The sequence below is a fragment of the Syngnathoides biaculeatus genome, chromosome 2, assembly GCF_019802595.1.
Source record: "Syngnathoides biaculeatus isolate LvHL_M chromosome 2, ASM1980259v1, whole genome shotgun sequence".
NCBI lineage: Eukaryota > Metazoa > Chordata > Actinopteri > Syngnathiformes > Syngnathidae > Syngnathoides > Syngnathoides biaculeatus.
The window spans coordinates 12,104,862-12,131,066 of record NC_084641.1 but is presented as its reverse complement, the minus strand read 5'-3'; the positions used below and the strand labels follow the sequence as shown (position 1 = coordinate 12,131,066).

Here is a 26,205-nt window from a genome sequence, read left to right as displayed (position 1 = left end):
GCTGGGTGGCTCCATGTGTGACAGTTACAGTATATTTATGTGCATGGATACAGAATCGGGTAGCAGGGTGAACAACTGGTTAAACACGACAGTCTCACATTTCCGTGGACTCGGGTACAAATCCGGCCTCGCCAGTGTGGAGTTTACATGTTCTCCTGATGCCATCGAGGCTTTTCTCCCACATCTCCAAAACACGCATGGTCGGTTAATTGAAGATTCTAAATTGCCCGTAGGTGTGAATGTGAAGCTCCAGTATGCCTGAGGCCAGAGTAAGGACAAGCAGTACGAAAAATGGATGGATGGATGGAGCATAATCGTTTATGGGGATTCCCATACGAAAGGCGGAGGGGTGGTGGTCTATGAAAAATACATTTCAGTATCAGTGCAATTGTCCACGACTGTGCCGAAAAAATCTGAATTGGTAGTCTTGAAAGTCGAATTTACAAAGAGCTGTGATATTACAGTTCCAGGAGGTTACAGATTCCTTCTGCATGAAAGGATCAACCTTGATATCTGACTGGTTCTCATATCTTATATATGAGGAATTGGTCCCTTGCATAATAGATTCTGACTCTCACTGGAAGTATCCTGGTTTAATAAAGGCTAAATTAAGATAAAATACCCCCCCGCCCCACAAAAAACAATGCTACATGTATAAATGTTGATGATTAGCTATAAGTTGAGGGAGTTGACACCTTGCCAGCTAGGTTTACAAGTTGGCTTGATGCTGATCTTGACCAGAACATCCTCTGAGGCACGATTCTTCCCGCAGTCGTAAGCGGTGACAGTCAGCTTATACATGTGTTCTCTGCCGTGGTTTAGTTTCTCCGTGTTCTTGATGAAGCCTGATTGAAACAAGAAACAATGTTCGGTTGTAAGTTACTCTTTGCTTTATATTAAAACTGCTGAGAGATAAAATGCTGAAACTACGGAGTCATTTCTGAAACTTATTCCCTGTTTAGCATTAGTGACATATAGTTGAAAGCATAATGTTTTATTGTAACTTTTTTGGTGAGTTGCAACACTAAAAAGCTGATAAAGCCTAATAAAAAAAAAATAGAACACTGAATGCCTCGGACAAAAGTGTGATCCAGCCTGAATAGTAGACCATCTTATTTGACATTTTCTTGCTTCTGTCTCACAAAGAAACAAGATGAGGTGCATTCTAAATCACCTGACCAGGGCGGTCAATTGATTGCACGAATCAGTGTCTCCAGTGTGATGCAAACTGAGGCTCTCATTGGACAGGTGCTGTGAGGGTCCTTGACTGGAGTCCTTACCATCTTTGTCAATGGTGAATGGTACATCCGGGGTGACAATTTCATAGTTGCAGATTTGACTGAACTGGAAAGAGCAGTCTGCGTCCACTGCCTCCACCTTCAAGATGCTATCATATTTCTTTCCCTCGATGACGGTGGCTTTGTAGGACTTCTCTTTGAATACTGGCGAGTACTCGTTTAGGTCATTCACCTGTATGTGGACAGTGGCCCTGACAATGACAAACACCAGTTAATATGCTTTTGCAACAAAACAGGTGTTTCATTGCTGAGGGTTTGCAAGATTCCATTGACTCAACGGGAGGTAAAGCAAAGAGGCAGATAAAGGAAAGGTGGAAGAGATCAGTTTTACTTGAGGGTTTGACTCGGTCAAGTCAGACTAACTCACTTGTGGGATTTCTTCATGTTGGCACCGTCAGGTCCCTCTCCACAGTCGTATGCTTGGATGGTGAAGGTGTGTTCCTTCTGCATCTCGCAGTCCAACTTTTCCTTGGCCCGGATGATTCCCTCACCACTGGACTTGTCCAGGACCACAGCTTCAAAGGGGACATTTTGTCCATGGATCCTGAAGCCGCAAATCTCACCTGAACAACAAAAAAGAAAGAGATAATTTTAAAAGGGTGACAAATGTCTTTGGTTTCAAAACAAATTCACGGCAGAATTCATAAATTAAGGTAAAAAAATGATCAGCCACAGGTTGTAGGAGCCAGGGAGTTACAGTTTGGGGTTGGGTTGTGTTCGTGGAAGAAGCTCAAAAGCACTTATTTAGTTTGGTGAGCATTTGGGGGGGGGGAGTTGGAAGAAGGTGTGGTACATTCAATAATATACAGAAGTAGGCATGTTTTTTTCCAAGCCATTTGAAAACTTAGCATTCAGTCATGCAGGCAGAAACCAAAAAGATGTGAACAGGCATTTCCCCAAAGTAGACTCGTATAAGAGGAAACCAAAGTCCGAAATAAGAACATTAGTGAGCAGTATCGGTGGTGACCATTTCTCAATGTTATGACTAAAGGCTAAAGATATTGGTGAGCAAAATGTCGAAGAAAAAGAAAGTGGTGAAGGTGGGTGGGGAGGGGGCTCTAACAGTAGTGAAGTGGCAATATAAATTCATAACTCCTTGAAGGAATAAGTATCACCACACTGCTCTGTGCCTTTTTTTGCATTTATCCTGTCTTCCCGGCAAAACTATCTTCTAATTAATTTAAAATGAAAAGTATGACATCTGAATTGACATCAAGAAATATTTTTAGACAAAAAGTACTGGATGAGAACCGGGGTTAGAAATATCAACTTGCTTGACATCCATATCAAATGACAACTGCAGCCATGCTAACGGGATATATTATAAGTAGTAGAGGATCCCCCCACCCCTTATCGGAAAAAAAAAAACCAAAACAAAACAAAAACACTGGGGCAATGCAAAGATGCAACAACAGCAAAGAGTTTGCATTAGTTAACAATCTCAGCAGCTTTCATTTGAAGAGGTTACAATTAAAAACGTCAACATAAAATAGTTCACATGGAGGCACTAAAAAAACTCTTTCTGCCTCAAATAATGTTCTAACTATAGAGTTTTAAAACATTCAATTGGTTGAATAGGCTTAGAAAAATACTTTATATTCATTATTGAATTATTTATTTTCCTCTTTTTGGTAAAAAATAAAAAAAAAGCAAGAACTGCTGTTTTGAAGCAGCCTTCTGTTTTTCCTGGTGATAGCTGAAAAACTGTTAGGGTCTGCAAACTGCAATGGATGCCTCATGCACAGATATTTCTAATTTTGTAAGCCCCACATCCAAACTGTTCATCCAGTTACCAAGAGTCTAAACTATTCAAGGGTGAAGTGTGAAAAAAAAGTTGAGAAAGCCAAATGGGTAGATTATTGAGCATGGCGGGCGTGTTTGTGCAAATGTGCGGATGCCATTTTGTGTTAGTGGGTTAATAGTAACAATAAGCAGAAAGCAGAAGAAAGTCCAAGATCACCTTCTTCAGTGAGGGTCACCTCAAAACTCTCTACAGGGAGGGGAGAGAAGATAAACCGAGGTCAGTTAAAGAAGAGTTAGAAGCTCAGAGAAGACAGAAGACAAGAGGGAACTTCGGGCATGCTTATTTCATGTTCAAAAGATCTTATTCGGCAAAGTAAAGAATCATATCCCTTTGAAATAGTCAGTTGACAGAGTGACAACATCCTGACATACAATAGTTCTTCAAATATGGGCTCACACTTCAAACAGACGCGTTGGCTGGAATTACCGTCAGTACGACATCTGACATCCCCATATGTTAACGTCTTTACCACAAACACACACTGACTGCACAGCATACGTGGCATCTGTAAAGCTGAAGTTTGTGGTGAAACTGTTTAGAGCACAGAGAATTTTAAAACTGGCTGGACAGATTTTGCTTTCAAGATTTGCTTTTTAAGTGGAATAATTATTTTATCAATACAGTCATTTAATGTATGAAGGAGTCTTGTAGCACAAACCTGCAGAGATAAAAAAGACAATACTGTATATTAGTTTAAATTGTAAAGTGTCAATCTTGACAACAAAAATGGACAATGATGCCCTGTCAGGGCCTCTGCCTTGTCATTTTTTTTTGCTTGACTAAAACAATCCTGAGTGGGAGTCACATTAGCGGCTGTCCAGGAGCAGTCATGCAGTCAGTCTGAGTCGTGGGCCTCAGTGTTCTCCACCTCACTCATGGCCAGCTCACTCAAAGACTTCCTCAGCACCATGGTCTGTATTAGCCGTCACAGAAGACTGCTCACTCTTGTGTCAGAAGAACGCAACAGAATATTTAGCTGCTAAAAGTGCTGCAATAAGTTTTTCTTATCTCAAGTGGTGCTTTACTAATAGAAAAAAAAACCCCTAATAGAAAAAAAATTCCTGTCCCTCTCCTGATGATGAAGAATAGTGCACAGAGCTCATTTTCCAGGCTGGACAAGTCCGGATATAAACTACTTGAGGTCCATTGGCTGAGACTCAAGCCATCACACAGATACGGATAGTCGATATGGAGATTCACACTCAATAACAAACTCATTTTAGGGATCGCACTTATGGTCCTTTTCCATTGAACCAGTTCCACCCCCAACCAGCCTAGCTCCGCCAAATGAACAATTCTCCATTACACTTTTTCGAGGCTGAGGGGTGACAATGGCACCGCTTTTCTGAACCTCCTCTGACCTTGTTCCAAAACATAGGCAGATGAGGGCCATGATGTAACTGCTGTCTGATTGGCTGGTAGATGAAGGTGTTTTTTTAATTGGGGTGACTTGTCACTTTTCCAGTCATGATATGTAAAGGTTGCTGCACACTGAATGACGCTAACGAACCTGACTGAACTGTGGCGCAGTGTGCGTGATGAGCTGACTGTTTTCATGAGTGACCGATCAATCTGCCAATAGTTTAGCCGGGATTCAAAATTTGAATTGCTGCCTTATGTTGCCATAGATACTGAAAGCTTTATCTCACAGGAAAACACATTGCTTACTTAAGTAAGCATTGATAATATACACCACACAAGTGACAGAATGTCATCAACATGACCCAATCACTTCAATATTAGTGTAGTTGAATCCACATTAAATATGCAACAGTGCAGGCTTGACAAGCCAAATACTGTACGTACATAAAAATGTAAACAAGCACACCATTCTCAGTACACTTCTTGAGAAACTCGTAACTGATAGATGCAGATTGTGGTCAATGAAGGCAACAACTGTATGAGTGTACGTGCGTGCGTTTGTGTGTGCTTGTATATTGGTATATTGGATGCGTACACAGACACACAATTTCTCCCATCATCATAATTTTGATGCAAAGAGAGAGAAAAGGTGACAAGATTACAGAACAAAGCTGTGGGTGCTTGACGGGGGGCGAACCACTTATTTATGTGACGTCAGTGATGAAGCACGTTAAACCAGTTTCACACTTTCCTACTACTTTTACTTTCCTGGGAAAAATTTCTTTGTTATTCAAAATGGCAGCATTTTGGAGTAATGACGTGTTACTGGCATCACTGAATACCTTAAGATAGAAGGCGCAACAAAGAAATGAGCGCATCACCTTGTTTTTGAGCCCACGTTAATCCCTCCCACTTTGACTGGTGTTTGGGGTAAAGCGAAAGTAACGGAGGCCTGGGTACAGCGGGGCCAGGCCATTCTGAAACTTGTAATGGAAACGCAGAATTAATGAGTGAGATGAGCTCTCCGATAGTATTTTCTCTAACTTATGTCCCTTTTCCAAGCCGCTCATCCTCACAAGGGTCGCGGGAGTGCCGCAGCCCATCCAAACTAACATTGGGTTAAAGGCGGACTGCATCCTGAACTGGTCTCTAACTTTTACACTGATATGATTTGAGAGCGTCCGATTGGGCTTTATTGTTTTTTGGCACAGTTGGACTGACTAGAAGGCGGCTGGCATGACATAGGTCCTCCTTCCTGGCACGTGAAGCCCGGCTGCCAGCATTGTCCACAGAGAGTTACTTCAAATGGACATGCCAACGATTCACATCAGATTGCGAGGCCTAGCTGGGGGGTGTAAAAAGTCAACACACAAATGCTTTGAGGATGCAAAAGAGGCCCTCCAAGTGCAGTGTAAAATATTTCAATAATATTACTTATCCTTTTTGGTTCGGTTTTTGACTTGTGTTTAGAACCGTAAATTGTAATCTTGGCTAAGGGCCAACTTTCAACGATGCGTGATGCTGCCACACATATAGGCACAGTGTCAGAAAAGCTTAAAGCCCAAGTGTCATCCCTACAAACATTCTAAAATAAATATTCTAATTAAAAATACATATAACATTATTTACTTCAATGTCTATACGAAAAAATAAATGTGAGTGGAGAGCGCAAAGTTGCAGAAGTGTCATTCTACGACATCCAAGTGGTCGCCATATTGGCTGCATCCTCTGTACATGACGTGCCCCGGTCATTCGCCAATGAAAACACGCAGTGCACCTTAACTATGGGAGACAAATGCGCCCCTTCTGACACGGAAGTTCTTTTCGAAAAGGAGAATACCACGCAACCGAGTGAAGTTACCGGGGCAATATTACACGAATGTTTCAAGCCCTCGGGGCAATATTACACTATTGTTTCGAGCCATATTCAGATGATATGCGATCACGGCCAAACCGCATCTCCGTCTGATCCACTTCCGCGGCGGAAATGAGCCATCGCGCCTCATCGCAGCCGGCCAGCAGCCGGCTGAGTGAGGCGGAGCCGAGCCGTGCTGCTTTAGGGGGTTGTTCATAGACCCCGCAGTGCGTGATGAACAACACAGTCGAGCCAGGGCGCTTTACTGTGCGCAAGCGGCTGAGTGAGGCATTCTCGGCAGGGTTCTTCAGAGCCGCCGCCGTCCACAAAGCCCAACGCACAGCCTATGCAGAAGCCGTGACCGCCGAACGCTGCACCTCAGCCGGTGTGGCTAATTTTCGCCGCCGCATTATGCGATGAACAACACCGTCGAGCCGGGGCGCTTTACTGCGTGCAGGTGCTGAGTGAGGCATTCTTGGCTGGGTTCTTCAGAGCCGCCGCCGTGCGCGAGCCCGAAGCGCAGCCTTCGCTGGCGAAGCGACGCAGCAGCCCGACGCCGTCCGACGCGCACATCGACATATTTCGTACGCGGCTCTGTTGTTACGTTATGAGAGACCGATTATGTGGTCTGCCCCAAACTATTATTTTTTTAGTAGCTGTATACACACCTACCTACCACCCGTGCAATCCATTTTTCACGACGAACCGGGTCTCTTGCAAACTTATGAAGGGTAAATCTATTCTCCCAAGTGTTCAAGCAATGTCCAGCAATGCAACGAGTCGGCATTTTGGCTAAGACGAAGGAACAACGAGCTACCTTCCCGGAGGCCAAACTAATGGAAACAAACGAGACCACTTGGGGGCACCGCTGTCCTTTACGTCACTTCCTACTTCTTCTCGAAAACAAATCTCTCGAGAGGATTTTCATGGCGGGAGTTACAAAAAGCTGTATACGTCAAAATCATGTTTTGTGGTGAAAAAATGCATGGGCCCATTTTGGCTGCCGTTTTTCATTAATAACATACTAAAAATAATCCATTTCATGACAGTAGTCCTTTAAGTACTGTCGTAACGAAAGATATATTTCAACCCCAGACAATAGGCTATGTGTTGTCCCTGTTAATGTTGGCCGCACTATTGTCCAGCACATGCAGTGCACCTGCAGTGTTTGCTTTAATCAATGTATGAGAGGAGGCAAGAATTGTGACAAAGCAACTTGTGGCAGCTTCACCTTGAAAACGCCGCTCGTCACAATCCCCACAGCATCCTACATTTCCTGTGTGAATGTTCTGTCCACATTTTTCCCTAAAGTGGGTGCCAATATGTCATTCTTTTTAGAAATAATTTGATTACTTGCTGTTGGAAAAATCTCCACTCTGAAACATTACAATTCAGTTGGCTTTGTAAGTAAGTCACATTAGGAGGCTCCGACGGGCACGTGGATGGAAGTAGCTGGCTTGCTAAATCACAAGAGGTAATCTGAGATAAAAATGGGTCGGATCAAGTGGTGCAAGAGCACTGAGTGGGAAGGGAGTAGCAGAGAAAAGATCCAAATGCTCATGCGAGTTGAAATGAGGGGAAATCATTGCCAGGGCTGAGGTGCTTTGAAAGCCCTGCCAGAGTCAACCCCAATATGATCCCCCATTCTCAGCCCCCGCTAAAAAAAACCCTTTGATTAAACATGAAAGGGTATTTTGATGTGAATATCAATACATAGGTTCATATGGGAGGCTATGGTTGCCAGCCTTATACCTACAATTGAGATCTAAAGTTTTCAAACCAATAGAAAGACAATTGAGTTTAAAAACAAATTTATGAACTTTTTCAGTATAAGCATTCTTTTTTACCTAATAGTATATTAAATTTTAAAAACAGGTTCAGCATTTGGACCTGCTTCCTCACCTGCGTAGCGTAGAGGCGCATCTTTGTCCAGGGCAATTAAGGGGGGGTCCAGCAGCACTTTGTCATCGTTCTCTGTCACGATACCATGGTACGTTGTCTCTATCCATGGCTTGTGCTTATTAACTGTGACAAATGGGGAAATAAAGAGCATTAGCATCTATTAAAACCCGTACAAACAACTGCTATGCAAAGGTGAAACCCTCTCTATAAAATTTTTACTGTGCTATAGTAACGTCCAAGCTTTATGGAGCCAAGGTACATATTTTCCAAGTCAAGAATCGCACAGCACACTTACAAACAAGAAAGTCACAAAAAGTGGATACCTTAATTACTGAAAGTACAGTGAAGAAAATAAGTATTTGAACACCCTGCTATATTGCAAGTTCTCCCATTTAGAAATCATGGAGGGGTCTGAAATTTTCATCATAGGTACATGTCCACTGTGAGAGATATAATCTAAAAAGAAAAATCCAGAACTCACAATGTATGATTTTTTTAATGATTTATTTGTGATATAGCTGGAAATGAGTATTTGAACATCTGAGAAAACTAATGTTAATATTTGGTAAAGTAGCCTTTGTTTGCAATTACAGAGGTCAAACGTTTCCTGTAGTTGTTCACCAGGTTTGCACACACTGCAGGAGGGATTTTGGCCCACTCCTCCACACATATCTTCTCTAGATCAGACAGGTTTCTGGGCTGTCACTGGGAAACACGGAGTTTCAGCTGCCTCCAAAGATTTTCTATAGGGATTAGGTCTAGAGACTGGCTAGGCCACGCCCAAACCTTGATATGCTTCTTACGGAGCCACTCCTTGGGTTTCCTCAGTGTGCTTCGGGTCATTGTCATGTTGAAAGACCCAGCCACCATCCATCTTCAATGCTCTGACTGAGGGAAAGAGGTTGTTCCCCAAAATCTCACAATACACGGTCGCGGTCATCCTCTCCTTAATACAGTGCAGTCGTCCTATCCCATGTGCAGAAAAACACCCCCAAAGCATGATGTTACCACCCCCATGCTTCACAGTAGGGATGGTGTTCTTGGGACTGAACTCATCTTTCTTCTTCCTCCAAACACAGTCAGACTATTATGACCAAAAAGTTCCATTTGGTCTCATCTGACCACAAAACCTTCTCCCATAACTCCTCTGTATCATCCAAATGGTCATTGGCAAACTTAAGACGGGCCTTGACATGTGCTGGTTCAAGCAAGGGAACCTTCTGTGCCATGCATGATTTCAAACCATCTTAGTGTATTACCAACTGTCACCTTGGAAACGGTGGTTTCAGCTCTTTTCAAGTCATTGACAAAAGTCCTGTCGTGTAGTCCTGGGTTGACTTCTCACCTTTCTAAGGATCAATGAGAGCCCTTGATGTAATATCTTGCATGGGCCTCCACTCCGAATGAGACTGACCATCATGTTTAGCTTCTTCCGTTTTTTAATGATTGCTCCAACGGTGGACCTTTTTTCACCAAGCTGCTTGGAAATTTTTCCGTAGCCCTTTCCAGCCGTGTGGAGTTGTACAATTTTGTCTCTGGTGTCTTTGGACAGCTCTTTGGTCTCGGCCATGTTACAAGTTTCAGTCTTACTGATTGCATAGGGTGGACAGGTGTCTTTATGCAGCTAACGACCTCACAGGTGACTCTGTTTCAGGATAATACATGGAGTGGAGGTGGACTTTTAAAGGCAGACTAACAGGTCTTTGAGGGTCAGAATTCTAATTCAAATGATTATTTGCAGCTGTATCAAAGAAATAAATAATTTAAAAAATGATACATTGTGATTCCTGGATTTTTCTTTTTAGATTATCTCGCTCACAGTGGACATGCACCTACGATGAAAATTTCAGACCCCTTTATGATTTCTAAGTGGGAAAACTTGCAATATAGCAGGGTGTTCAAATATTTTATTATTAACAGGGTTGGAAATGTGACCCTTCACTGCACCTCTCTCTTGGAACCTGTTGTGATGTTGTATCATTCCGAAAAACTAAAACAGACTTAAGAATTGCTTTCACATTACAGTTTTGACAACGTGATGCCTGCGCTTTATGAAATTCCGGTCAGTGTGTGGAACAGTGCTTCGACAATTTACAGAGAGCAAACAGCCTGTGCATGGCAGCCTGACTGTTGTAGCTGGCGGCTGCAGAAAAGCTGCAGTGAGTGGCACATTTGGGGTGGCGAAAAGAACATTGACAGAGGACAGCTCTCTCACATCCAATGCGGATGGATGTGAGATGATGCCGCCGCTATGAAACTGATCTGGCAATCTGATGCTAACCCTGTATGACAGCAGAAGACAGATTTTCAGGGAGATGGAACACTTAATTTTATTTTATTTTATCCCAAACACAAGGATTTCCATGATTCTTGTTTGGTTTATGTACTGTATTATGCTATTTTAGTTGTAAAGGCTGCAGGCATTATATAATCACTTTGTGCATGCAATAACTATTTCTAAAGCATCTTTACAAACATTTACACATTACGGTAAATGAGTGCTCATTTATTTTCTTGATTAATGATGTACGGCTATAACTGTACCTGATTTAAAGGGGGTAGTTCCAACAACATTGACATGTTGCTTAACACCTAATGCTAGCAACACATATGAACACAGAATAATATGCTAGTGCCACTCTACTATTGCGGGAAACTGTTCTGGTTATGTAATAATCCATCTGAGTAAATCGATCTACATTACATAAAAAATAATTGGGAATGTTCAAAGAGTATGTGTGTTTTTGGCATCAGCTAAACATTTTAACATCTCTTCTAAAATAAAAGTGGCCTTTTTGTGTTATAATGATTTACAATTGCCATCTGCAGTGATTTCAAAATGAAAATACTCTTTTTTTTTTATCTCAAGCTCTCTCTGCTTAATAATTAATAAACCACTACTATTTACAAAAGCATCACAAATTATGATGTCATCCGCAACACAAAATGTCCATAAATACATAAACATTTGAATTACCCGGACAAAGAAGGTAGATGACAAAAGTTTACAGAGTTAAATGTCAATTGAATGCTAAATCCAAGTTCCTGCATATGATAATTGGTTGCAAAGACACAATACTGTCAGTGTGTATTATTACACAATTCCTTGTCATAATCCAATCATTTAAAACTAATTGTAGGCTAAACACTTACTAAAAATGCAAAGACAATACGATACAGTGGTATCCTAAATTTACAGAAAATGTGACCATTGAGGTTGTCATCAGAAACAATTGTTACACTTTCTGAAGTTGTGACTGGTTAACCAAGTAAACATAATCTCGCACATGCAACATTGGGGAGGAGCAAACTGTTGTTAACCACTGATTGGCGATTGATTAAGCCCAGTTAAACGGTATGGAAAACTGATAGATGGATGGATAATTGATTACACCAGAGCGTGTTGTGGCTTAGAGGGAAGTGGATGTCTTTAGACAGATTGTGGGGACAGACTAAAGAAAAATCTGCTTTAGCGTTTTAGAGTCCCATTTACAATCACCTATATCACGTTTGGCCCTCACACTATCTGTTAATTGTCAAGATTTTAACTTAATCTGGCAATGAATTGTACAAGACAGCATTCCTTATGCAAAAATGTAAATAGAACGTGTGCCTGAAGTTATAGAACAAGCACTGCCTTGCCAAGTGTTGTAAGGAGAAATAATGATGTGACTGGTACAAATAAAGACATCCTACAAAGATCTTTCTTGATTGGGTTCTGTCTGCATAAAAGGACAATATACAGATTTCTATTATAGTAAAGTAAACTGTGAATGCGACTGGGTTTTCAGAGAGTTCACTTTAGTAATTAGGGTGAATGAGATTAGAACAGGGGCTTTGAGATGTGCAAAATTGTCCTTATGTAGTACCAAGTTATCAATTAATGTAGTGCAATGTACTTCCATTAAAGAGTTCCAGATGAGACTTTTTCAAATGAATATCCCAGTTTGTTGGTTGTATCCCTTTTGTATGTTTTTATCATAATCATGTATAGAGTATGACAGAGTACCAAGAGAGGAACTGTGGTGCTGCATGCGCAAGTCTGGTGTGGCGGAGAAATATGTTAGAATAGTACAGGACATGTATGAGGGCAGCAGAACAGGGGTGAGATGTCCCGTTGGTGTGTCAGAAGAATTTAAGGTGGACGTGGGACTGCGTCAGGGTTCCGCACTGAGCCCCTTCCTGTTTGCGGTACTAATGGATAGGCTGACAGACGAGGTTAGACTGGACTCCCCTTGAACCATGATATTCGCAGATGACATTGTGATCTGCAGTGAAAGCAGGGAACAGGCGGAGAAACAGCTAAAAAGATGGAGGTACACACTGGGAAGGAGAGGAATGAAGATCAGCCAGAGTAAAACAGAATATATGTGCGTGAATGAGAGGGGCGGAGGAGGAAGAGTGAAGCTCCAGGGAGAACAGATAGCAAAGGTGGACGACTTCAAATACTTGGGGTCAACAATACACAACAATGAAGAGTGTGGTAAGGAAGTGAAGAAACGGGTACAAGTGGGATGGAACCGTTGGCAGAAGGTGTTTGGTGTTCTATGTGACAGAAGAGTCTCCGTCGGGATGAAGGGCAAAATTTAAAAAACAGTGGCGAGGGCAGCCATGTTGTATGGATTAGAGACGGTGGCCCTGAAGAAACAATGGGAAGCAGAACTGGAGGGGGCAGAAATGAAGATGTTGAGGTTCTCGCTTGGAGTTAACAGGTTGGATAGGAGGAGAAACGAGCTCATTAGAGGGACAGCCAAAGTTGGATGTTTTGGAGACAAGGTTAGAGAGAGCAGACTTCGATGGTTTGGACATCTTCAGAGGCGAGAGAGTGAGTATGTTGGTAGAAGGGTGCTGGGGATGGAGCTACCATCCAAAAGAGTGAGAGGAAGACCAAAGAAAAGGTTGATGGATGTTGTGAGGGAGGACATGAGGACAGCGGGTGTTAGAGAGGAGGATGCACGAGATAGGCTTAAACGGAAAAAGATGACACGGTGTGGCGACACCTGAGGGGACAAGCCGAAAGAAAAAGATGTAGAGCAGGGGTGTCGAGCTCATTTTTCTCGCGGGCCACATTGTAGTTCCAGTTTCCCTCCGAGGGCCATTATGACTGTGAAACAATAAAAATATTTACTTGTCTCATCATATATACATCATCAATTTATGAACTAGTTTTGGAATCAGAAATCAATGGTAATGTGTTTTTCAACTATTCATGTTCGGGAATAAAAATGCTTGTAATATCTCAACTTTATCATTTATGATATGACCATTTGAATTTTTTTTTACAGATTTTTGCAAGAATCATGGAAATTACCACTCTAGATTTTGCTTCGCACGCACATAAAATCATGTGGGGGGCCGGATCTGACCCCCGGGCCTTGACACCTGTGATATAGAGTATGTAATGGTGTACAAAGTCCCAGAAGGAGTAGATAAATCTATCCATCCATCCATCCATCCATTTTCTTAACCGCTTATCCTCACATGGGTCGTGAGGTGTGCTGGAGCCTATTCCAGATGTCAAAGGGCAGGAGGGGCGGGGTACACGCTGTACTGGTCACCAGCCAATCGCAGGGCACATTGAGATAAAACAGCCGCACTCACAATCACACCTAGGAGCAATTTAGAGTGTCCAATTAATGTTGCATGTTTTTGGGATGTGGGAGGAAACCGGAGTGCCCGGAGAAAACCCACGCAGGCACGGGGCGAACATGCAAACTCCACACAGGCGGGTCAGGGATTGAGCCTGGTACCTCAAAACTGTGAGGCCAACGCTTTACCAGCTGAGCCACCATGGCACCTAGATAAATCTAGTGGTAGTTATTTTTTATATAAGTTGAAATAACACATCATTAAAAGTAAACATTGAGTTGTGTAAAGTATAGATTTGACAGTTGAACTTTTTGTCAGAACATTTGAAGAATTCAGACGCAAAAGCAGATAGACCCATTTTTGTTGTTTCTACAATTGCTTTTGCATCTGAACTCTTCGTTTGTTCATGGTAAATTTGTCCATCCAAGTTTTATATCATGTGGACATCTGATGGCAAACTAAAACATTTGCTGATCACAGAAAAATTTGCATTTAGAAACTTTATTCTAAATAAGAACACCTGCACAAATGAAAGAAAACATATTAGGTAAGTGTTATTTTTAGCGTATTACAGAAGAATCAAAAAGAACATGAAGTGTACTTTACAAAAGCAAGATACTGTCATGATCCTGCCGCTCCAGCACGAGCTGTGCGGGTGCCTGCGCGGGTGCGCTGATTGGGGCGCACACCTGCGTCTCATGCGGGCTGATTAGTCCGTGTATTTATATCACCCCGATGACGATTGGTCCCCGCCAGTTCGTTGATCTTCATGTCCCGTTCGAGTACTCCCGTATCCCTGATCGACAACCCGTGTGTACCGACCTTCGCCTGTTCTCCAACCAACCCCGTAAGCCTGACTCCTTTGACACTTCTGCCTGCTTTGATCGTTCTCCCGTGTACCGAGTCCTGCCTGCCCACTCACCTGCTCTCTTCGCCCGACGTCCCAACTACCGCTGCTGCACCGGACTGCCTGCTCGAACCCCGACCTCGGCATATAATAAACTTTTCTCCTTGAACTACCTTGCATCTTCCGAGTCCTGCATTTGGGTCCTACTCTCGTTCCGATGGGACGTGACAGATACCAAAATGTAAGGGGAGATGCAAAGATGATATGACACTGCATACATTTATTACTCAGCAACACATTAGCAGCTATGTAATCCTGTCACATTGCAAATAAACTGAGAGGCATTTAATCTGATAATGAGATGCGTCCATTTATTCTCTGATAAGGTTAAGAGACTGCAAGTCAAATCAATCAATGGAACAAAGGCTGCCATTGTCAAGTGATACCAAATAATAACTGCAAGATACTACACTCTCTGTCTGGTGAATCGGGCACTGTGAACCATGCACAAATTACACAACAAGTGCAACATGTGGACAATCACCATGCAAACTTTGCTGTGCCACTGGTGTGGTGTCACTGCACAGTGGCTGTCCTTCACAGGCTCAAGTGAGAGCATAGCTCACATCCTCTAATTCTCACACGCACGCACACACAGCAGTGACAAAGCATGACTGGCGGAATGTGAAGTGACACCATGCACTCAACTAAAAGTTTAACTTCCAACATTCAGATATTTCTCAAGAATAAACAAACAACCTAATATAATTTCTGTGGGAAAGTTTAAAGACAGTGTGTCAATTGTTACCCAGCAGCATAAGATATGACAGAGGAACAGCAAACAGTCGTCAAGAATATTTCAGCAATAGATGCTAGCCAGGTCACTGATGGTGAAGTGGTACACTCGCCTGACTTTGTTTAAGAAAATAACAGTCATCCAATCATATTGAATATCAACGAGAACTCCAGCCACCTAAATTGCCAGGAATGAATGGCTTGAAAAAGGGCATCTTGGGCATTTCCAAACCACATAATCTTGGAAACCCAATAAATGAACATTGCAGATAATAAAAAAAAGACAAGTAAAAATGCTAAACATTGATGACATGGAACCCTTGAGAATCTCATTTTTGGATCAAGCTAAAAAGACCATGTTCAGATAATGTTTAACTAATTTCCTTTTTCGAAGAATTGAGCCACGGGCTTCACATCTTACATTCAACTGTGAGGCATCCGTTGGAACAGTACAAAATGCAGTTCCATTGAGCACAGTTTTATGTGATTTGCCACCCAATTACTTTTTGCAGTGTCTGGCTTAGAACCCTGTGAAACCACGACTCTAAAGATTTTCAAACACAATAAATATAAATTTCATACGTAAAAGGTACTGTCTTGTCTGATAAGCAGCTTTGTTTGCTGGCTTGTTGGAGACAATTTATTTACAGAAGGTGGTCTAAAAGCATCAAACGCATTGTGTTGCGCAACTGTGGACGTGATGTAACTGAATGTGCCTAAATAGCAAGAGAACACTGTGCCTCAGCCACCAGACAGTGTGTCCTTAAAAACGACAAAAGCGATTTTAAACTAGATCGTGACATTAAGTCTGTGTCAAAATCGAGATTGTCTTCCCTTTCTCTTTGCGAGATGTCACCAATGTTTTTCCAACGTCAGCCAAGTGAGTACCAAAAGGACTACCTACAGAAGAAGGAGCACAAGACATCCATCCATCCATTTTCCAAGCTGCTCATCCTCACAAGGTTTTATCGTGACTTTACACTGAAATAGACTTGTTATACAATGATAGCGACACGCGTCTCAATCAGTCAACATCAATATCAAAAGAATGCAAAGTACATGCAAAATCAGTTCTTTTTAACATTATTGACATAGGTCAATAGTCAAAACCTGCATATCTTTGTTGTATTTTTGTTTTATTTAGCTTTGTCATATAGTGATTAACCTCTTACCTGTGTAAGAATTTTCCTTGGTTACATTGCCTCTACAGTTAGTTTAAGTTTTATTGTAGCGACAATTTGACACTGCACTGTTTATTTCTATATTCATATTCCTTTTCACAAGGACTGAAAAAAACGAATGAAAAACAAAAAGGTTGATCCACCTATAAAATTCCACTGTATTTCCTACAGGGTTATGCTTCACTAAAACACCTGTGCTATCCTTCTACAAAGGCAATATGTGTGAGAGTTTCTATGAAACTTATTAAATTATAAAACATCTCATGTAGAACCTAAAGCATCAACTAACTACAAAAGCAAATTGGTGGGTACACATCGTCATAAAGTGTGATGCCATCAATGACACTGCCCCACACACAACAGGCAACAAATTTATGGTTGTTTAGCACTTTTTAAAGGAGGCCTAATTGAAGAAATAACCATGATGAAATACCTTATGAAAGACCACAAGCGCCACAATAGGCTGTGGTAACCCTGAGACTCAAAAGAACACGACCACTCTCTTCATAACACTAACAACACAACACGTGTCCTGCCACTGGATGAAACGCTCACATGGCCTTAGTAACCAAGCAGAAGCCCGAGAACTACTCGAGCAGCTGTCCACATTGCAGCATCATACAGTCAAGCAGGCATCAGGCAGTCATTATCAGATAATGCTTGGCACCCTCTGAGAGGATGTTGTGTAATGATGGGGCACGCAAGAGTCATGTCTGTGTTGCATGGCCATGAAAAAGCTCTGCTACAAAGATGGAGCTCAACCACCTCTGACACTATAGTTGCTGAAAGAGATTCAACGCTGCGACTGCCGTAAATTGGAGGCCGGCTTGCTAGAACGCGCCTTTATGTGTGTGCGCTCGACGTACTGGCCACACCTGAATCAAGCGACGAGGTGGATGATAGATTAACGTCTTTATTTTGGGGGCGGTCATGCCGTCACACGATCAAACTAAAATATCTCGCGATCAACGCATTGAGCACCCCTGGTGTAATTTCCTTGAACATGGCTCATTATGTTGATGACTTTTGACATAAATGCGCTCGCAGTACACAAAGCAGCTCGGAACATTTGCTTTTGGCATCACTTCCGAACAAGATCAGTACAGTTAACTTGCATTTCCTGTTTCCAGGTGAATACAGATTGTGTAGGAGCAGGCTTGTTTATGCAATAAACACGTAAATTAATGTCAAGACTACACAAAATAAGTGACATATTTAAATCTCTATTTTTTTTACTCGTAACAAATTTTACGCCTGTGATTTTTCCTGCTCGACTGTGTAGATTTGCGAGCACGATGGCGCGTGAGCGCGATCGCGCTTGTCAAATCACAGTAACTGATATATATTCCGTGGACACAGTTTTCCATGTTGACAACCACAGCTTCAAGTTGTACTCTGGTCATCCAAATGAACAAAAACTACTGCCAGATAGCTGTAGATATAACGCATGCATCTCCACATTAATCAATGGCTTCAACTTGTGTTCAAGTGGCTCTCTTAATTCTCGAGCCTAGGAATCATTAGCAAAAATCTGCTCAAGGTCCGAAACAGTGAGCACACTTCTTTATTTATCCATCTCCCCTTACATGCTCCACAACTTGTTCATGCGAGCTGCCTCCAAAACAAAGCAGGAACTGTTCAAGGTGGACCTGAACAGCAAGTAACCTCAAAACCTCAGGGACCGCTGATCTCTACATTGGGGCACCTCTAAGTTCACTTGCCAGGCAACAGCATTTGTTTGTCCTTCACGCAATTAGGAGCATTCAACTCAGGGGACACCTAGTGTGGCCGCGGAGCTCCTCTGAAGAAGGGGGCAGGGTTGGTTGGAGTCTGGGAGATGCAGAGCCTTAAACACAACTCAATCGTGTCTCTGTGAAACTGCTACAAATGGGCCACTGAGTGTGAGAGAGAAGAAGTGAAATGTCTAGAGCAGCCAGGTATAACCAACCTGCTCAGCCAGGTAACACATTCTCTTGCCTGTTTCCCAATAATGGGTCATTGAGGACATGCCATCACATGAAAGCATTTTCTTTTATTGTTAATTCTATTGTATCCATATATAACTTCAGCCAGAGTGCAGATATCACAAACATTTGTTTAACTTATTACTTACAGAACCAACTTCTCATTCGTCCAGCATTTTCCCATCACAAATGTTCTACATTTAACTCAACAAAAGTCCCCATGTGAATTTTAACATTTCTTCAGGGACCAGGACAACAACTTCTGAGATATCTGACGCTTATTTAATATTCACTACTCAATGACCCATTCTTGATGGTTTGCTAACTCCATTCAGCCTGTGAAGGCACCAATGAGAGCAAAGTCACCAGTCTTATGAACGATCTCTACAGAAACTTTGGGGCAATTTACCAAAACGTTTGGCACCTTCTGAGTGTTATCTCATGTACACAATCTTGAAGGATTTGAGTTGTGGTCCTTTGAACAGAGGGTACATTGTGATATGCTATGGAAAATCCATACTCACAAGCCCCCCCCAAAAATGGCCTTTGACAGGAAACCCTAAAAAAAATCCAGCTTACAAAAACAGAGATCCTCTGGGAAGCCAAGTTAATTAGGGCAATACAGACACAAGAGATTTGGTAATGCTTAATGTCTGTTTTTAAATTTCTCTTTTGATGGCATTTTATATAATTACCCGAATAATATATAATAATAAATAAATGACCTTTCTCATTTATTGTCCCAGAACTGCTTCCAGATAATATACGGTTGGTTTCTCAGCATTTGTGATTCGCCCAGGCCCAGGAGTGGCCACAAAATCTCATTTATATCCCTGTTGGTTGTGGTAACACTTGACGATATATGGGGGAAATCGCTGACGTTGAAATTGAATTCCTTGAAGGAGAACCTACATGCATAGAACAGACATTTTCATTTTTTACTTTCTACCATCTCAAAAATTGTAACATGTTGCTCCAGCATCAAACTTCTCTATACAGAGCAGCCTTTCTCATGGAGATCACAAGCATTTACTTTTGCTTTTCACACAGGAAACAGATAAGGCAGGATATTGCAGCAATTCACAGAAAAATGACAGAAAGACAAATCAAACAATGACATAGAGAATACTAAATAACGTTACCTTTGGGCTCCAAAAGCACCATTTTTAGGTTTAATAATAATTATAAAAGCCACCTTGCTTGAGTTACTACTGAATAAAGGCAGTACTATATCTTATATCAACTGCTATTATATACTGCTCCAAAGTAACATCAGTGTCATGGTGCTAATGGTGTCAATATTACAGCCTGCTATGACAATGGATGTTCATAATTTGGAGAACTCTTTATTTGAACAATGCTAAACCTTGTGCCTCAGCCGCTTAAAATTATCACAATCGAGAAACGCTTGAAACCAGAATCGAAATGAGGAACTGTAATCGGGAACGGAATCACTCAAATGAAAACAATGCCCAAGACTATGTTTATAGTAGTAAATACGGGAAAAAAATGGAATAACAGTCTTATCACATGATTAACTTTTAAAACCATACACTTTCTGGTTCTGACGAAGAAGGGTTTGATGCATCGCAATGCACATGTAAACCATTTCAATAATCAATTATTTAAGAAAGGAATGGAGAAGGAAGCAAAAAAAAAGTCTAATCTACAAGGTCTGATTGTGGCACACATAATGGGCGCAGACATTAGTGTGACTAAGCAAGAAGCAGGTAACTCCAGCATCCATTATCCATTTTCTAAGCCGCTTATCCTTACAAGAGTCCCAGGAGTGCTGGAATTTATGCCAACTAACTCCGGGCAAAAGGCTGAGTACACCCTGATGTGGTCGCCTGTTAGTCAGAAGGCACATATTGAGACAATCACTGAGCGGGAATCAATCCCACCCTCCCCGCACCAAAGTCAGGCATGTGTCCCACTACACCATCAGTGACTCAACTAACTTGAGCAAGTTATGAGAAACAAAAGTTAAATATTGCTAGAATATGCCATAGAGTACATTATATGAGGAATCACATCACACAGTAAATGATTCCAATTGAAAGAGAGAGGTCGTAGAAGATTCCTTTCACTTCTGTTGATAAAACTGTTGTGCTCTCTCACATGATGTTAAAAAAAAGTGCACATTGCAATGTTATCTGTGACAAACATTTCCGCAGGTAAATAAAGACCAAATCATTGCTAGACAAGGTAAACCCAAGTGTCCTTATTGGGTGATAACAGAACCTGGACACTGGAGCTAATGATTCAGAAGCAACAGCATGATGACAGAACACAAAGCTGGGCTGATACAACATAAGCCTTCATCCAGATGGTGATTTCACACCACACTTGGGCTGCTAAGTGCTGCGAACCCAGCAGATGCAGCTCACAAACTCTGCCCTGTCTTGGATGTAAACATCCATAAAGATGATTTTTTTTTTTTAATGAAAACCTATAATGGATTGTTTTTGGTTGTCGTTTGCTTTTTTTTTTACATTTCAGAGGGATTTTTGACCTTACACACATGAAAACAGTGGCCATTATTATAAATTACATTGTTACGGTTATTTTAGCAATTTCTATGCTTCTCCGGCAAAGTCTACATTTAATTACTCACAGCAGCTTAATGCTAACACACAAAGTAAAATGCCACAGATAGACTAACAAAAAGCATCAATTTTGCAAATAAACTTTAAATAACAAATATTTGAACACAAATTGCAAAGCATTGTATATAGATAGATGATAGAACAATACTTGGAGGCATGTATTCTTGACTTTACACCGATTTGATGGGCTTGATTGGATTGGCCGATAAGTGTCATTTTTAGCTGATCAACTGATCGTTTTTTTTTTAATGTCATAATTAGTCGATCCAATCGGTGATGTCATTGATCCGCTTGGAGAAAGACATTTACTCCGGGTTGCCGTCTTTCACAGTACAGTATATCTCAATACAAAACCCACTTTATTGTTATATCATTGTATAAATATGTATATTGTTTTTTTTTGTGTCTTTTGATGTAGAACTGTACATCTATGATGGCCGATAAAGTTATAAAACAAAAACAAAAAACATCGGCTCCATAGGAGAGAGATGGCTGAGAGAACACGTAATGCACATATCAGACTACAGGACAAATTTGCTCTTTCACGATTGTACTGTCAGACAACTGTAATAAAAACTTGTATTTGGATGCCAGCGCATCCCATTTTTAACAATCAGAGGTCTTTATCTGGCCAACTCAAATGCAACTGAATACAATCGTTACCGTGCGAATGACAACACGAGTGGATCGTGCCAACTATATAATAAGAAGAAAATGAGAAAAACATGTTGCTGGTCACCAAGACAGGGGAGGATGTTTGTGCAAGGCTTGCTTGAAGTATTTTCACATACTTTTAATATGATATGGCTCGCAAGCCATCAACAAAACGTTAAGTAGCCTAGTAAGGTACCGCTTGTGGTTGTTTGTAAGCATGCTGCCGTTCTGTTGAACAAGAGCTGATCAGAGCAACTAATTCCAACCTTTTTGGAGCCAAGGCACATATTTTACAATTGAAAAATAGCACGGCTCCCACAACAAACAAAAATGTCACAGAAAGTAGATACATTGATTGCTGTATGCTCTTGCTGCCATCTCATAAAAGACCAATAATTGGCTCTGTCACAATGACTCACTGTCACAAATAGATAAACATCCATCCATCTTTTGTCCAAGCCGCTTATTCTCACAAGGGTGGGAGCAGAGCCAGGGCCCATCCCAGCTAACATCGCACAAAAGGCAGACTACCCTGAACTGGTCGCCATTCAGTCACAGGGCACATATCGACACCATCGCTGAGCGGGATTTGATCAAACACTGCCTGCGCTAAAGACAGCCGTGTGTACCACTACTACACTATCAGTGACAATAGATGAACAATGATACTTTACTTATTGTAAATATACAGTATATTTGAACAATTAAGTACACAATTATAGGCAGTTAATGAACAGGTCATTTCAATAGCTTGTGATCAGATCAGTGATTGGTATTAATTTTTTTTATACTCGCTGATTGGTGATCGCCCCCAAAACTCCTGGTGGTGAAAAGCCTAATAGGTTCTTTCGTCTTTGTAAAAATTTATATAACCCTGCAGCCCTGCTGTAACATTCTTTGTGTGTCTAAATTTCATCAGTCTTATCAGCATGGATGCACCACGCTGCTCACTAGGAGTACAACAGAAGCAGCAGATAATGTATAATTCCTGGGCAGATTGAATAGGATTATTCAGTATTGAGAACAGAACACAATTCAATGCATCGTGCTTTATAGAGCGCTTTAAAGAACAAACAACGCTGTAACAAAATGTTGTACATAATAATGAGTGAACATGGAACCCAATAAAGACACCATTATAATTATTATTGTCAATAATAATAAACAGATAAATTATGTATTTGAGTGTGATTTATTCCTTGATTAATGAAGAGGGTGTTTATTGTTGTTGTTGAACAATATTTGATTGTATAGGATGAGTTATTTTATTTAAAAACTGAAATTTGGTGTCATCTTTGGGTGTTTCAGAAATAGCACAAAGACTGTGAACAGGCTGTGTACTCTCGTTGACATTCCACCTCTGAAGGCGGAATATTGGAGAAACTTAGCCCCCTATTCATTCCCAATGCTGTTTATACAGAAAGGGGGGTAGGGGTGGGGTGGAGTGTATCAAGACCAGCATGAACAGGCTGTTTTCAAGGGGCTCATGAAGGGTGCACATTACGGTGCAAAACATACGCAGGGTTGCTTTGGTCTGACAATTTGACATTTCTAGTGTTCTCTTCTCTTCACCTCCAGAACAACAACATTTTGCCTCAGCGACACACTGATGTGCAGTGATGGCCAAAACTCGCTGGATGGGTTGAGTTCCATGGTGAAACACAAACAGGGTGATCGTGTCTGAGCCGTGGGACAGGGGGAGGGGGGTGCGCCGCCTGCAGCAAACACAGACCTGGGAGCCCCTCCACCCTGAAATTGATGTTCCGTCTTGACGAGGGAACTCTCACGCCACCACGACCAGAAACATTTGTTTTTGTCTCCAATAATCCCACGCGTGGTTAAAATCCCCAGGACAGATCTGCAATGCGTAGCCTGCATGAGGCCTGCTTGTGACAACACTAAATAAGGACGCTTTTATTAAGTTCAAACATCAAAACGAGCAACGAATTCATCATGAAACGCGCGTCACTCTATAATATTTATATGTACTCAAACCGGCAGACAAATAAAAGGTTTTAAAGGGGTGGGGTGAGGGTTGGAGGTCATGATTTATTTAAAGCAACTAAAATACGGCGGGGTGCAGTCGAACTCTAAAAATAGACGGATACCAATGGGTCATTTGGTTGACTTTATCACTATTAAAAACACCAAAATTGGGGCACAGCTGTGCAGAAACGCGATACTTGAAATACTGTAGGGGGTTGTTGTTTTTTGTGTGTGTGTTGTTTTGCGGGCGAAGAAAAAGAAATGTCCGAGTGCGTTGGAGCCAGCATCGCCGTTTGCACTTGCTGCGACTCGGGCAGGTTCGTCCGCACGCATCCCTCAATGCTCCATCGTCTTCGCCGAACAGATTACGGCTAGGCGATGCCAAAAAACAGTCGGCCGTCACCACAGACAGAAAAACCTCAACGACGTGTCCAAGCAGAACAAACGGTATTATGGAGTAGAAATCCCACTTGAGTTACCTTTAGCCGCATCCAGCGCGCACACCAGCGCCAGGACCAGTCCGACGGCGGATGCGAAGAGTTCTTTCCTTCCGAACCGCATCCCGACTTCGAGTTCAGCCGCGACAAACTTCAACACACGCGCCCTTCTTTTTCTTCTTGTTCTCGTTCTACTCTTGTCGTCAGTCGGCTTGAGGGTTTATCCAGCGAGGAAAAAAAAGAAAGAAATGCAGGAGATGAATCGGCGGCGTTCGCGGCAGCTCTAAGATGGCCGCCTGCAATCCCTTCAGTCGCCGCTTCTAGCGCAGGTTGGAAATTTGGGGCGTTCAAAGACGGTTGGAAACTAGGACAAATAGGGAAAAGGTAAGCAAGTGACAACACCTCTGTGATTAAACACGTACTTGCCAGTAAACATCACATTTTCTTACTTTCTTTGACTATCCATACTTTTTAGTTTCGGCTAAATAGTCAATGAAATGATGACAACAATGCAGTGGCCACAAAAGCACTTGAGAAAAAGTTTAGATGCTTCACCCACTCTGTAGTAGACCCGCCGCAGAACGCTACCCTGGGCGGCTGCCTATGTCGCCCATATCAGAAGCCCCCAGTGGCACGGAGGGAGGCGCTGGTGAAGGAAATATATACTGAGACATCGACACAATTTTCGTGTTGTTCTCTTAAAACACCGTCACACAGGATTTGAAATGTAATGAACAAGATGTGCGTCAACTGCAGACTGTCAGCTTTAATTCTCGATCAGTTACATCCAAATCAGACAAATGTTGTCGACATCACAATAGTTTCCATACATGCCACCAACATCCAAAAGTAATGGGAGAATTGGCTGCTTTGCTGTTCCTTAGCCAGTTGGATGGCAGCCAATGAAATTAGAATTCCGTTGTATTTATTGATGACGCAACTGCTGACAAAACGTGCAAGATGAATACTGCCGTCTTTTCGGCATTATTATCGGTGCATATTTAGCCAGACGGTTCAGAACTAATTTGACGAAGCACCACAGTGTGGATGGACAATGACCCGAAAGATACTGGGAAAACAACCGGTAGGTTTTTAGGGCAAAGAAGCGGAATGTTATGCAGTGGTCTCCCTGGTATTAACTTTAAGATGGATTTTATTTGCTGAAGACTAAACTGAAGGGAAAATGTCCCAAGATAAGCAGGAACTGAAGACCATTGAAGTGGAGGCCTGTCAGAGCAGCACTACGGATGAAACTGATGATTTTTCATTTATCCCGTTACTGTGGGTCGCTTAAAAATGAAGAAGTGTTGTATTCTACCTGATTTGCACGTAAATACCCTCAAATGAATACCATTAAAGGACATCTTGTTCATGTGATTTCAAGTCCATTGTGATGGTGTTTAGAGCCAAAAGATGAGAATTGTGCTGAAAATCCAATGTTTATCAACCTGACTGCATATTTAAAACGTGTGGTTTAACTGCACATTTACCAATCAACATGCACTTGACAGGCCACATATAGTAAGTTTCTTTCAGCTTGTCCCTTTCGGGGTCACCACAGCGTGTCATCTCAGATGAACGCACATATGTTTGGCACAATTTTTACGCCGGATGCCCTTCCTGACGCAACCCTTCTCAGGGAGTGGAGGCCCCAGTGGGATACGAACCCACAACCCCTGGTTTACCAAACCAGTGCTCTGACCACTGCTTGACAGGCCACATATCGATCCTTAAATTCCCCCGGCTCCTTAAAGTGTATCTTTTTATTGTCGACTGTGTGGTGATAATCAATTCAACATCACGCTCCCCTTTTGTTGTACAAGCACGTTTAGGTTCAGTCTGAAAGCATACAGTCGGGAAGCCAAGGTACAAGGGAGAGCCTGAAGGCAACACGCGTCCGTGGCCGTCCAGTGACGTCATCG

The 26,205-nt window shown here is 41.9% G+C and overlaps 1 protein-coding gene across 4 annotated transcripts in view; it reads right to left on the bottom strand.

The window, feature by feature from the left end:
* The window catches only part of clstn1 (calsyntenin 1), a 38,588-nt gene extending 13,960 nt beyond the window's left edge, over positions 1-24,628 (bottom strand). Inside the window, exons 1-6 of one of the 4 annotated variants that reach the window (XM_061833869.1) lie at positions 24,326-24,628; positions 8,222-8,344; positions 3,259-3,288; positions 1,666-1,861; positions 1,281-1,489; positions 696-845 (exon numbers count right to left, since the gene is read on the bottom strand). In XM_061833869.1, coding sequence (XP_061689853.1) covers positions 696-845; positions 1,281-1,489; positions 1,666-1,861; positions 3,259-3,288; positions 8,222-8,344; positions 24,326-24,407 — 790 coding nt within the window. In that variant the 5' untranslated portion in view covers positions 24,408-24,628. The remainder of the gene's footprint in view (positions 1-695; positions 846-1,280; positions 1,490-1,665; positions 1,862-3,258; positions 3,289-8,221; positions 8,345-24,325) is intronic. The other 3 variants (XM_061833885.1, XM_061833876.1, XM_061833893.1) reach the window with 3 other exon arrangements.
* Positions 24,629-26,205: the final 1,577 nt, after the last annotated feature.